The sequence below is a fragment of the Equus asinus genome, chromosome X (assembly GCF_041296235.1).
Source record: "Equus asinus isolate D_3611 breed Donkey chromosome X, EquAss-T2T_v2, whole genome shotgun sequence".
NCBI classification, from domain to species: Eukaryota; Metazoa; Chordata; class Mammalia; order Perissodactyla; family Equidae; genus Equus; species Equus asinus.
Window position 1 is genome coordinate 110,856,662 of NC_091820.1, and position 13,277 is coordinate 110,869,938.

The following is a 13,277-nucleotide window of genomic DNA, read 5'->3' on the forward strand; positions in this document are numbered from 1 at the left end:
GTTAGTGTGTTCTAGCCTGATAATCATCTGTGCTGGAGAACAATCTTCTGTGTTGCATCTTGCTATGACAACCCTGCTTGTGATGAGGAATGAGGGGGCCCAGCGTTCCTGCAGTGCAATTCCATTGTGTAGTCAGGGAATGCTCTCCTCATAGCCTGGTGTCGTGGGGCTTCCAGACTGCTGGGTTCATGCTCCTGAGTTTTCTTGATTAGGTAGTCCAAGGAAGGGAGAGCAAAGTAGATTCAGAAAGCAGACAAGCCTACAATAAACTCACATACATTTCCAGCCTTCAATCAATTTCAAGTATTTACATCCAGTGGCAGGAGCTTCCCAGTCTCTTTCCTACTCTCCAGTACAGTATATGCTGCTCCTCAGTAGGATGTTTTCAGTACATTTCTCAGGCTTAATCACCTATAAAAGTTGCCTATCAAGCCTACATTCCTCATCCTTGCACTTGAGGGCATCTTCTGTCACCTTCCCTTTTCTAAGCAGAGGTCTCATCATTTCCCATTAGCCACACTAATCTGCTTACTGTGCCCAGAACATGCTTTAGCTCCATGTCCTTGTTTGTGCTGTTGCCCTCACAGAAACTCCTTGAGTTCTTCTCTCCCAAGCCCTGCTTTCATCCTTTTTGAAACAAAGCTGAAATAGGCCCATTCCAGGAAGCTTGTTCTGAACCCACCAGACTGATGATTCCCCTGCCATGCAGTCCCTCAGTGTTTGCGGCTTCACAGGCTTCTGCTATGTATCTTGCTGCTGCTCTGGTAGGCAGAATTCTAAGATGCTACCCCTTCCTCAAGATTCCTGGTCTGATGTACACACACCTTTTTCCTGTTATTCAATCAAACACTAACCTAGGTTCTACTGTGGAGGAATTTTGCAGATGTAATTAAGGTCCCAAATCAGATGATTTTAAGATAAGGAGAGAACTGGGATGGGCCTGACCTAATCAGATAAGCCCTTAAAGTGAACGTGGCTCTTGCTAAAGAAAGAGATTCAAAGCATAAAAGGGATTTGATGGGAGAGAAATTTTCTGCTGCTGGCTTTGAAGATGGAGTAGGCCATGTGCCAAGTAATGTGGGTGACATTTAGGATCTGAGAATGATCCCTTGTGGACAGCCAGTGAGGAAATGGGGGCCTGAGTCCTACAACCACAAGGAGCTAAACTTGGCCAACAACTTGCGGTAATTTGTGAAGCAGCAAAAGAAAACTAATGCACTTGCTTTGGTAGATCTTGCTTTTATTGATTTCATATGTGTGTACTAGTGACTGCAAGTTCCTAGATGAGAGGAAAAGGAGGTTTTCACATATTTTTGTATGCCCTTTCCACCATGGCCATAATGTGATACTATTAGGGAGACTTGCCTTAACTGATATGTTGGAGTTAATAGGAGATATAAATCCTTGCCCATGGAGGTACCTGTTGTTAAGCAGCAGCTAGAATTACTACCATTGTCAAATGCCTCCTGCTCCCATGTTAGAAACAAATCTCTGCACGTCTGATATCTTCTGGACATCTTCACACGGGTGTCTCACCAGTCCCATGAACTCAGTAAGTCCCCAAATTTCATCTGCCAAAATTGTCCCTCCCCCTCTATTCCCTAATTCTCTTAATGGCACTTCAAGCCCCCAGTTATCTTCAAACCCCAATTATGGTTGATTCCTTCCTCTCTCTTGCCCCCCCTCCCCATTCAACTGTTGCCAAGTCCTCCCCATTCATCCCCTCCTCTCCATTTTTATCATCACTGCCTGGTTCAGGATCTCTCGCCTAGAATACTTCAAGAGTCTCCTGGCTGCTCTCCTGGAGCCCATCTCCGATTAGCACAGCTCTAATCATGTTGCTTCTCTGCTCAACCACCTTCCAAGGAATCCATTAGCTTGGCATTCAAAACTCTCCAGGACTTAACTCAGACCTACTTTTCTCATATTTTCAAAAATTCTTAAATGAGTATGTTGCCTCCCTTCTAGGTTGTTTTGGGTTGAGCTTTAAAAATTATTCTTCAAAACTGTTATTGCTTTTGCAGGTCCACGTACTAACTGAGACTCTTCCCCGCAGCCCGCAGCTTTTTCACGCGCATCTTACTGTTGCTTTTCCTTCAGACTCACCGCCCCTTCAGTTCTCTGCAGTCGGATATTCTCATACCTTGGATTCTTCTGAACATATAGTAGCTGCTTGGCTTGTTGAACTGCCAAGGGGAAATGTGGTTCCAGAGCCAAATTGTGAGTGCCCAGAGCTAAAACCTCATTCTGTCCGCCTTAAGCTCTCATCCCCTTCCCCCAGGACACACAACACCATTGTATTCTGCTTTGGGGTGATCAATTGGCCTAAATGTTGGGACCCGAATCCCGCATCTTCATGCTCTAGAAAAGGGATTCACAGCCCACTTTCGTAGTCGAGGCCGATTTGTTCTTCCGATCTTCAGTGATTTTACCCAGTCACACACACTCCTCCCCAGTCTCCTGTGTCCGCAGGAGGTGTGCATCCTAGAGTTCCCGCTTTTTGATAATCGGTTTTGCCTCCGCCCACTCCCTCCTCCTCTAGTTTGGAACTTCATCCTACTCCCACCATCCACAGTGCGCCCTTTAATAAGTGATCTGGTCTCAAAAAAAAAAAAAAAAATAGAAAAAGAAAACAGAAGAAAGCTTCCCAGGGTTCGTCTTCGACTTGGCAGGTGGAGATGGACCCCTTCCACCACGAAATCCTAGTGAATTACAGGCTTTTGTTCGCCCCGCCGCTTGCCTCTCACCCCAGGACCGCCCGGCGCTCGCCGCCTCCCGCTGGGGTTTAATGACCTCAGCAACTTTCCTCCCCAACCCCCCCCGTCTTGGTACGGCCGGTCCGGCTTCCCCCCCCCCCCTTCCTTCCAGGTTGGTTCAGCCCCGGTCTACTCCGGGGTGGTGCTTAGCCGGCGCCAGACCGACCCTCGACTTCGGAGAGGCAGTGCCGTTCCTCTGGGAGCTTCCTCGTCGGCTTCTTCGGCTTCTGCAGCCTCCTCGGCCTCCTCAGCCACCGCGGGGAGCCGAGACCTCGGTGTATGCCCCACTCCTGACCCCGCTAGAGCTATGTCCACCCCGGCTCGGCGGCGCCTTATGCGGGACTTCAAGAGGTAACTGACAGGGCCGGCGCCGAGGCCGGGGCTGCCGGCCGGGGCGGGCGGGGCGGGCGGGGGGGCGCGGCCGCGAGTGCCGGATGGCGGGTCCCCTGTCTGTGTCTCCGAAGGTTGCAGGAGGATCCTCCGGCCGGAGTCAGCGGGGCCCCGTCCGAGAACAACATAATGGTTTGGAACGCGGTCATTTTCGGGTGAGTCTGCGTTCCGGGTGGGGCCGAGGGATGGGGCGGCGGGCTGGCTCCGTGTGCCCTCCGGGACGGGCCCCTGGCGAAGGCGGAGGGCCGAGGGGAGGTGTTTGAGTCTGGCAGGGCCTAGGCGCCTCCCCGGAGCCTGTGCCTCGATTAGCTCAGTTCCCGCTGCCAGGGGAACCGTTTGGGGTTCTTAGGGGGGCGGGGCGGGGAGTGGTGGCGTTTAGGCGCGGCGGCCTGTACTGTGTGCCTGAGCCCGAAACATCTATTTGTCGTGGCTTTGCGACCCAGGAGAGGGTGGAGTTGGCTGAGCTTGGAATAGCCATCTCCTAAGATGAACCAGGGAGATGGAAGCCCCTTAAGCAGGAATTGACTCTTTTTTTCTCTGTGTTGCAGGCCTGAAGGGACCCCGTTTGAGGATGGTAAGAGAATTTCTTTACCCACCTTTCAGGAGCCTGATCAGCTGGGGAAAGGGTTCTCAGTCCTCCTGGAAGTGCCTCCTACTTAGGAACCAGCTTCTCCCTAGCCTCTGCCTACTAAAGGCTTGAGTGGAATCCAATATGTGGCAGGTTGTTCTGGCGATTGTCCGCTTGCCTACAACTGCATCTTTTTTCTTGCTTGCTTCTTTTTTAAAAAAAAAATCTGGGTAAGGCAATCACGTTTTAAAAGGCACATCATAGCACTGATGTTAACGGATTTTGAGGTTTGGGCTGTGATCCTGCTAAATTCAGCCCCCTCATCAAGATACTGAGTTAATATCCACCCAACCACTTGCTGATAGACTCAGAGATCCCGGAGACCATCTGGTTCAGAATTCTACCACAAGGGTGGAAACTGTGTTCAGCAGGTGCTTAATGTGTGTTTGTTGGATGTTGAATGGATGCCAGAATCCCTTGCTCACACTATCTGGTTTCTACAATTTGGCATCGAATGCCTGTCAGCCTCACTGCTCTAAGATGGTCTTTAATGGCACCTTTACTGGCCAGTTTGAGTATAATATTGTTTCTTCTTTTTAAATGAGTTTTCAGTGTGTGCTTTTATCAAGACTTCATGGTCAGTAATCTCAAAACAGCTTCAGAATTGAGGGTAGCTTTAATGTATGTATTCTCTTGGCCAGTGTCCAACCTACTCGAAGGTACTACATATATCTATGGCTGTGTGATTTTTCAATGGATTTAGGTTAGACTTTTAAAAACACACACGTTAATTGCTTTTTAAGGATTTTTTTAAACTTTCTATTTTGAGGTAATTATAGTGTCACGTGCAATTGTAATAAATAGTAATAATAATAGAGACCCTGCATACCCTTCCCCCCACTCCCCCTCTCCATTGGTAACTTCTTGAATGACTATACTACAATATCACAACCAGGAAATGGGCACTGATGGAGTTTATGTGCATTCAATTGTGTGTGTGTGTAGTTGTTTTTGAAAGTTTAATACATTTAAAAGATGATTAAAAGTATTTGAACTACTGATTGACATCTTTAATATTTAAGACTTTTTTAAAAGGAGAGGATCTTTCTGTTGTTTTTTTTTAATCAATGACATATTCCTTTGGTCACATAATATTTGATACACGCACACGCACATAACTCAGTTTGAAGGTGGGAACAAAAACATTTCTGCAAACTACCAGTACACCCTTAGGTGGTGGAGTCAGATTGCTTTTTGATGCTACCAGCCCACAAGATGTAGTGAGATAGGTCAATATCAACCAATTATACAATTTGTCTCCAATACTCAGATTTTCCTAGGACACTACAGACAGTCACCTCAATACTTTTAGCTTCCTCTCTACCTTCACTCCGTGAGTAAAGATCAGTGCTCTTCATTGCTGCCATAAAAAGGCATGACAGCAGGAGAGAGTGATTCTAAAGACATACCACTTTGGTGCAGTTAAGCATATGAACTGATCCATAGCAGGAGCTAGCTAGACTTAATTCTCCCCCCCTAGATTGCTGCTAGTTCTTCCTCCCTGAGCTTTGTGTGCAGATTAACTGTGTATTTGCTTTAGCTTTCACAGACTTTGTTTTCGTTGGCTTCTTTGTTTCCTCCTGGTTTTATTCAGACTGCCTCACCCGGGGCACAGCTTTATTCACAGTACATCACTTTGCTGGAGGTTGGCTACTTAAATATTTCAAGGGTGCTTCTGTTGTTTTAAGTGGTATGAATTGAAAAGGTACTTATGGAATCCATTATCTACCTGGACCTTCCCCCTTGACATTACTGGCTCTATTTTTGATGATGTGTATCTCCATCCTGGCATTACTGAAAGGAATTACTCGGGCTAAATGAGAGTACCCTTTTCTGATTCATTTGGTTGAGCAGTGTGCTATCCATAGATGCTTCTTCAGGTGTCTAGAACACTGACCGTGGCTACAAAATAATATCTTTGACCATTCAAAAATACCTCTTATTTACAGTTAGGGAATTTACTGGAAAAGACTGATTAGGGATAAGTAGCATAGTTGATTTTGCTATTTCCAATCTATCGTATATATTGACAGCCCCAAAACTACTTTTTCTGCTTCCTTGTAAACCTTTTGTCATGAAAGCTTCTGGAACAGCCAGGCCCTAGCTAAAGAGATGAAATCTTAAGAAAAGGAAGTCTTAAAGGTATTTTAACTTCACACACTTGAAGTAAGACGAGTATGTTCCTGAGAGCTTACACTATAAACAGAACATTGGGGGGTTGGTATGGATGCTGAATACAAAGGCTATGGAATAAACTATTCTCCATCACATCATCTAAAAATTGTTGATAGACACAGTAAGATACTAGTATTTGCTTTTCATAATAGGTGCCTTCTTAAGAATTTGGTGTCTTTGAAACACTTAAAATCTACTAAGGGTGTTTTAAGGTAAATAAATCCTATGACGAAGAGTATTTTGGTTTTATCTTAAAATCCGAATTTTCAGTCATCCAAACAATTTTTAAGTACGTGATCTTTGCTTTCTCCTCAGGGGTCACAAACTCGTGGCCAAATGGCAAAAAAAACCTACAGGTGTTTTCTTTGCCAACACAATATTCAAAAATTTGAATTTGTGAATATCTTTAGGTGGAAAATACACTGTCTACTTTAACCATATCACTACCTATTGCCATACACCAGCCAGTGAACACTTTTATTTAATTTTCCTGGTTCCTATGTATAGATGGATTAATTGATACTTTCCTTACAATGTTGTGGCCTCCTCAGGAAGATGAAAAAAATCAGTACAGATTGTGTACAACACTGGTGAGGCTTAAGTTTTCAGTAATTTTAAAGCCTAGTCTTCTAAATTTTCAGAGGATAAACTCTAGTCTCAATTGTGTAATATTAATGATAGGATTTTAAATTTCCGTAACATTTGTTTGGGATCTCAGAAGGTGCATTGAGGGTTGTACTGAAGAGGTTCTGCTTGTTGAATGTAGCTAAAAGTATGAAATACCCCCTTTTAGATGTGTACTTTGAATAAGATTTGGGTAGGTCCTAAGTTACATTCAGGTAGACATAAGCAGGTTGTTTCACTTCTCAAGACATTAAATGAGCTGTTTTAACAGACCCGATTAACTTCCTTGGTGACCAGGTAACCACCTTGTTGAACTTCTGGGCAGGTATTAGGCGGAAAGCTCACATGGAGGGCTTTGTGAGCCACCAGCACATGTACCCAACTTGCATTCAACTGTGACTGTTGGATGTAGATGAGAAAGAAAATACTATTGAACATATGAGTTCATTAACTGCGTGTTTCTTACTGATAGGGAAGTTTGGCTTTTTGGGTTTTGCCTCCATCAGCTGGGTCTAGAGATGTGAAATTTTAGGATTATTTTAGCTAGAATATTTGTGGAGCACTTACTTTGTGTCACAACCTCACAACAGTGTTATGTGGTGGGTCCTATTGTCAACCCCATTTTACAGACGAGGAACTTGAGGTTTACTCAAGTTGAGCAGCTTCCCTGAGGTTTCACAACTAGTAAAGAGCAAAGCAAGGATGTGAGCCCAGCTCGGTCTGACTGCAGAGCCCGTGCCCATTGCCACTCCGCTGCCCTGCTCCCCCTTAGGCCTGGCTCATGTGTGGCTTCACCACCTTTAGGGATCATATTTAATGACGGTTTTCATTTAAAGTACCTAGGCTCTCTGTGTACTCTTACATCTGCCCAATTTGGGAGCAATTCCTTGATGATATCAGATTTCAACATTGAGCCAAGTGTTTACACTTGAGATACATGAGGAAGCTCAGAGTTTTGAACTAACACTCATTCCCACTTTCTCTTGCGTATTAGAATATCAGTAGTACTGAAAAGGAAGAACTATGCTTTCTCCCTCAAAAAGAGGAGGGTTTATGACCAGGTGGTGGTAAAGGTGAAGTTTGTTCTGACGGACTATAGCATGTTTGTCCATTCCAAATATTTTACTGTTTGTCCTTAGTTATAAAATACCTGGTTCAGATGTGGCTTTCAAAGAGTTCAGGGAGTAACACTAGTTTGGGAATATTTCTCTATATGTTGCATTTTAATTTATTCTGAAACTTTGTGACACATGTTCACACCAAGGGCAACTTTGTTAGTGAATTGTTCTTGTGAGCACGCTGGTGGGAAACAGACTTTTTGGTGGTGTTATATATAATAGATCTAGCTGTAGAACGATTGTAATCTTCTCTGTTTTTCTTAAGTGGTGATAAACCTATTAAAGGAAGCAAGGAGGAAATAAATTGCTAACTCTGAAGGAATCAGTAGCAAATGATACTCTATCTGAAGCGTGGTCTATTAGAATAAGTAATTTAAATGGACCAGAGTAATACAGTGGAACATGCATCCCCTTATACCAGTTAGTAATTGATCCCATAAGTTTACTTGAAGAGATTTCAGTCAGGAAAAGACAGTCGCCCAATTGTTTTCTTGAATTTATTAAACCCAATTAAAAATAACATTTGAAGGAAATAATCTCCCCAAATCACATCCTACAGTTGTTGAGTGAGATCCAGTGTGTCCATTCCTTGTAGATAAGTCTATAACCTAGTATGCTTTAGGGCCTCCCAATACCTTAGTTGACACGTATTCAAGTAAAATAAATCCATTTCAATAGTAGCCTAAACAAACATCATTAAAAAGATAAATTTGCTGGAGACATGAATGCAATCTAATGTGATTTTTAAATTATTTCTGCCATTAATTCCCTCCATTAGTGTGAATAATTGAGTTGATTTTATAGTGAATTAGCTTGTGAGTCATACTTAAGGGTTTTTGAGAGGGACTATGAAGTTTTTTCTGGCTTACATTCAGTTGTTTTCGTTATGGAGTGAGTTTTACATGAAAAGGAACCATTGAACACTTTTATACTTATTCCCTTCTATTTTAAAAAGAATTTGATTATTGATTTGTATTTCTAGCATTGGCTTTTGAACCTTTGTACTCTCATTTTTCTAGTCCATTTAAAGATCACTGGAGAGTTTAAGATGGCAGCTGATTAAAATAGGCCTTTAAGGTCTTTCAGTCTTCTAAAAGAGAAGGCCAAATTTTGGCTCTAGTTTTTTGTGATTTTAGGAATGTCTTCACAATGTACAGTGGCTAAAGTTATCCTGCAGGCAGTAATTTTGAGTTTCAGGTGGCTGTGTTTAAGTTTGAGGGAGAATAATGGCAAAACAAAAAACAAATCCCCTCAGGTGCTGGTTCTTACAGTTCTGTCCATTTTTAGAGCAGCTCCTGGAGCTCTGTCTCTTACCTGGTCTCGCTTTCCTCTCTACCCTCTATCTTTACATTCTGTCTTTTAATACTTGAAAAAAGTCATGTAGCATTAAAAACAAAGTGCTGCTGAACAAAGTGATAACTATATTTTCTTAAACCTTTCTTTTCTAACTACAGGAACATTTAAGCTGACAATAGAATTCACTGAAGAATATCCAAATAAACCACCTACGGTTAGATTTGTCTCCAAGATGTTTCATCCAAATGGCAAGTATCACTTTGAACGTGGTATTTTAAACGATTATACTTTTTATTATGGAGGTATTCCACGTTTCCCATTTATCTGTCTGCAGTACCTGAGTATTTGCTTAGGCATCTTGCTGTTTCCTGGAAACTGAACTTGTTCCTGGTAGTCCATTGCTGTCTCGATCTTTAGTCCTAGAACTGAAGCAGTGAAGGTCCCCCTTTGCTGGGAGTCTGAGAGCCTCCTGCTTTTCATGATTTTTACCATTTACTTATTAAACAAAAATAAGGATGCTCTTTAGGTTTCTTTCCTTTTAATGTTAGGCCAGATTGGGGTAGTCTTGTGTTGTAATTATTTTCACTAGCGTTTAGAACAGTCATTTTCAACTTTGGATGCAGATCAGAATTACTATGGAACATTTAAAAAATATAGATGTCCTGGCCCCACTCCAGACCTACTGAATGTCAGATTCTGTGGTTGAGGGCCAAGTGTATAGTGTATTGGAAAAGCGCCACAGGTGATTCTAACTTACATTTTGCTTTTTTTTCCTAGTAGTAAGCCTAGGACAGCTTGCCTTTTATTCAGGTTAATAAAGTATTTTCCAGGGTCTCGGGTATTTTTAGCTTCATGCCAAAATGAAACCTTGTGAACTCTGAGCTATCTTTTGTTACTTCAGATAGGAGATATAGTTCACAAATTTGGTGGAATGAATTTCCCACAAGTCTTTGGATGGGTAGGGACTCTGTTAGGAAACGTGTATGATTTCCTGGATAATACATCAGTCTTTTCAGAAGAATGAGCACTAAGTATCTTCCAGTTTTATACCGATTACATTTGACATTCTCTGATCATCCTGATTCTGTCACTAGTAATGATTATGACTCTTCGTTTTAGGAAGGGAACTGAGAAGCAGCTTAGGAATCTTTTCAAACCTCAAAGCCAAAGTATTCTTGACTATATTTGTCTTGACTACGATGTTAACATCTTAATGGTTTTGTTATGTTTAACATGCCTTCTTCTTTGCTCTTAGTCTATGCAGATGGTAGTATATGTCTGGACATACTTCAGAACCGTTGGAGTCCAACCTATGATGTGTCTTCCATTTTAACATCCATACAGGTGAATATTCCTTAATGTGACTAACTGTGGCCTTTGATATGTTTATATTAGCAATTGTTTTTGAAAGTCATAACTTAAGGTAAAAGGCCAGTCATTACGACCCAAACCCCCAGAAAACATATGTATTTGCCTAACCCCTAGCAGATTAATGTAACTCTAAGTTAGTATGCCAAGAGCAAATTTAGCTGTTTCTTAGGACAATTCAATTGAGTGTTTTGAATATATATATATATTGCATTGAGGAACTGACCTTTTACAAATTGTCTCTATAGTCTCTATTGGATGAACCCAATCCCAATAGTCCAGCAAACAGCCAGGCTGCTCAGCTGTACCAGGAGAACAAGCGGGAATATGAAAAACGTGTTTCTGCGATAGTAGAACAGAGCTGGCGTGATTGTTGACCCGGGTGCAGCAAAAGAAGAGGCTGGTCACAAGAAAAATAGATATTGATGTGTTTGTCACCTTCCTATTCCTCAGTGTCATTACATTTACTTTATTAAATGCAAAATAGCTGTTGTGCTGTTTCCATCTTCCCTTCCCAAGCTTTCCCTACCCCTTCTCCCCTCTCCTTGAACATCAGAAAACACCCTCTATGAGATCAAATGTACTGTACCTGGGTTACGTGCAAAAATTCCTAATGCTTAATTCCTTTTCTGTTGTCTCTCACCTCCAGTTTTAGGGCAGTATTGTGTTACTGTACTTCACACTGAGCTTTTAAAATGAATTGTTAGACAAGTGGTGCTTATGCGTAGCTTGATGACCAGGATGTTATTTTTAACAAAATGACTGCTGAAGTGTTTCATCCTGGCTGGTTCTTCACTTGTGTTGGAGTGAGCAGTGAATGTTTGGAATATGGCCTATAGAAAACAGGGAAACAAATCCATATAAACATCTATTTTGGAAGAGCAATGGAGCTAAAAATGCTATGATACTAAGATCTAACCAATATGAATTACAAGACGGTTGTTACTGGTAGGAAGGAGACTGTTAAAGGATTCGGCCAAAGGAGTGCAGCAATTGTAGTAACCAACACATCCTCTCCTTGCAAGAGTCACTGGGCACACCCACGCTAAGTTTCAGAATACCTAAGGCTTCTGGGTTTTTACTTTTTAAAGAGGTGTGGGAGCAGAGGAATGGAAACAATCATTAGTTTTTAAGCTAGGGAAGGTTGGAGATCCTTTAATCTTTTTAAAGGAGCAGTGCTACCCTAGATAAACTTACAATCCCCCATTGGTTTTTAGAGTTTTAATTAACTCACGGAAGGGAGCCTATCTGTGGGAAACTCTTTTCCACTCAAATCCTGAGTTAATGCTGCATGCTTTAGTTTTTCCTTCACTTTCAGTATTATAAGAACCTTACAGTCAACGTTTGCAATCTTTCTTTGGCTATCTATACTGTTAGATAGACAGTACCTTTAAGTAGCAGAGTGGGACAAGCTTGTAAATGTTTTGTCTGATGTTCCATTGTCAACTTTTGTGCATTTATCACTCTTCTAAATCTAACTTTGCACAAGTAACCCATGTAAAAAATGTACATTTTTCAAAACTTGTAAATAAAAATAACCTTAAAAGTTTGTAGTCAAGGTATAATTATATTTTAGCTCAGTATGAACTTTTAGTATTAGCTTACTAGAATCTCATCTATTCAATTCCTCCCTTAAACATTATGGTAAAAGCAAAAATACAGATTCTGGAAGAGGGAAAAGAGAAGAGTAGATACTGTTGGAGAGGACATTTTTTTCTTTTCAGTCATAAGTGTTAGTTTTTTTTTTTACATTTTAACAGAATGTAAAGTATTCAGTAAAACAAAGTTACTTCAGCACATATTTATGGTCAATCAAGGGAATGAAATTGTGGTAAGGGGAGAGAATAGACAAACGTGGATATTTACCAGCACCCTCAGAGCCTAAGATCTAACTTGGTGATCCTGAAATTCCATCTCTTAAAGCCCTAGCTTAAAAACAAAGAGCACCAAGCTACTATAAAATGGTATTTTTAGACTCATGTAAAGTTTGAAAGTACAGGTATCCTCAATCTTATCTTGTTTAAACAAAACTCTTCTCAGGAGAAACCTCTCTCACTTTAAAGAGACAAGGACAGTGACTTTGTGGAAACTCGCACCTCTTTACTTGTTTGGGGGCTAAATGAAATGAAACTAAGTCCTTAAGGTGTACGTACCCACTCACCCTTTAAGACATGCCACTGGAAGGAGCCTCAGTGCAGGGGAGTTCATTCTACACTGACCACCACATTAATTGGTTTGTTTCACCTAGGAGCAATACCTTTAAATGTGCTTAATATTTTCCCTCAAGTCCATGTCTGCGTCAAAGTAGAACCACACTCAACTGGTCTTTATTTGGTAGGTTAGTTTTACAGTAACTTTCTCATCCTACTGTGGCTGGGTCCCTTAAATAGTGACACTGCTGATCATACTTGAAAAAATTTAAGGTGAGATCAGGTATGTGCAGATTTAATCATTTTTTTCTTCTGTACACCTCCTGAGAAACACTACTCCCAATCTCTTTCATGAGATAATCCTTTTAAAACCTTAGAAGAGTCAACAAGCTGACCTCCCAAAGCATCACACCCATGTCAAAGGCACCACAAACCATTCGACTGTTTAATGCTAATTTGCCTTTTTTCTTTTACAGTTTTTTTACAAATGGCACAGGCTGCCCACATATAATTATAGCAATAATTATAAAGTTAACTAAAACAGATTTGCGAGGTCCCTTTTCAAATGGCAGTCAGATTTGAACTTGAGTCTTCAATTCTGCACCTGCTGATGTGGGGAAGGGGGCATGACGGGACCAAAGCTGCAATTAGAGTCCTTTATTTAGGACCCATCTCCAGCTTCAGGGGTTACTCATAGCGAAGTGAACACATTGCATACTACTAAAAAAAGAAGCCCAACAGAATGCGTGAAATTTCCATTCATTTTGCAATC

At 41.6% G+C, this 13,277-nt stretch overlaps 1 protein-coding gene across 1 annotated transcript; it reads left to right on the forward strand.

Moving 5' to 3' along the window:
* The first annotated feature begins 2,832 nt into the window (after window positions 1–2,832).
* On the forward strand, window positions 2,833–11,901 carry UBE2A (ubiquitin conjugating enzyme E2 A). Its single transcript, XM_044763837.2, has 6 exons — window positions 2,833–3,107; window positions 3,221–3,301; window positions 3,695–3,720; window positions 9,146–9,235; window positions 10,243–10,331; window positions 10,604–11,901. The coding sequence occupies exons 1-6, from the start codon at window positions 3,064–3,066 to the stop codon at window positions 10,730–10,732; spliced, it is 459 nt and encodes a 152-aa protein (XP_044619772.1). The 5' UTR covers window positions 2,833–3,063; the 3' UTR covers window positions 10,733–11,901.
* The last annotated feature ends 1,376 nt before the right edge of the window (window positions 11,902–13,277 follow it).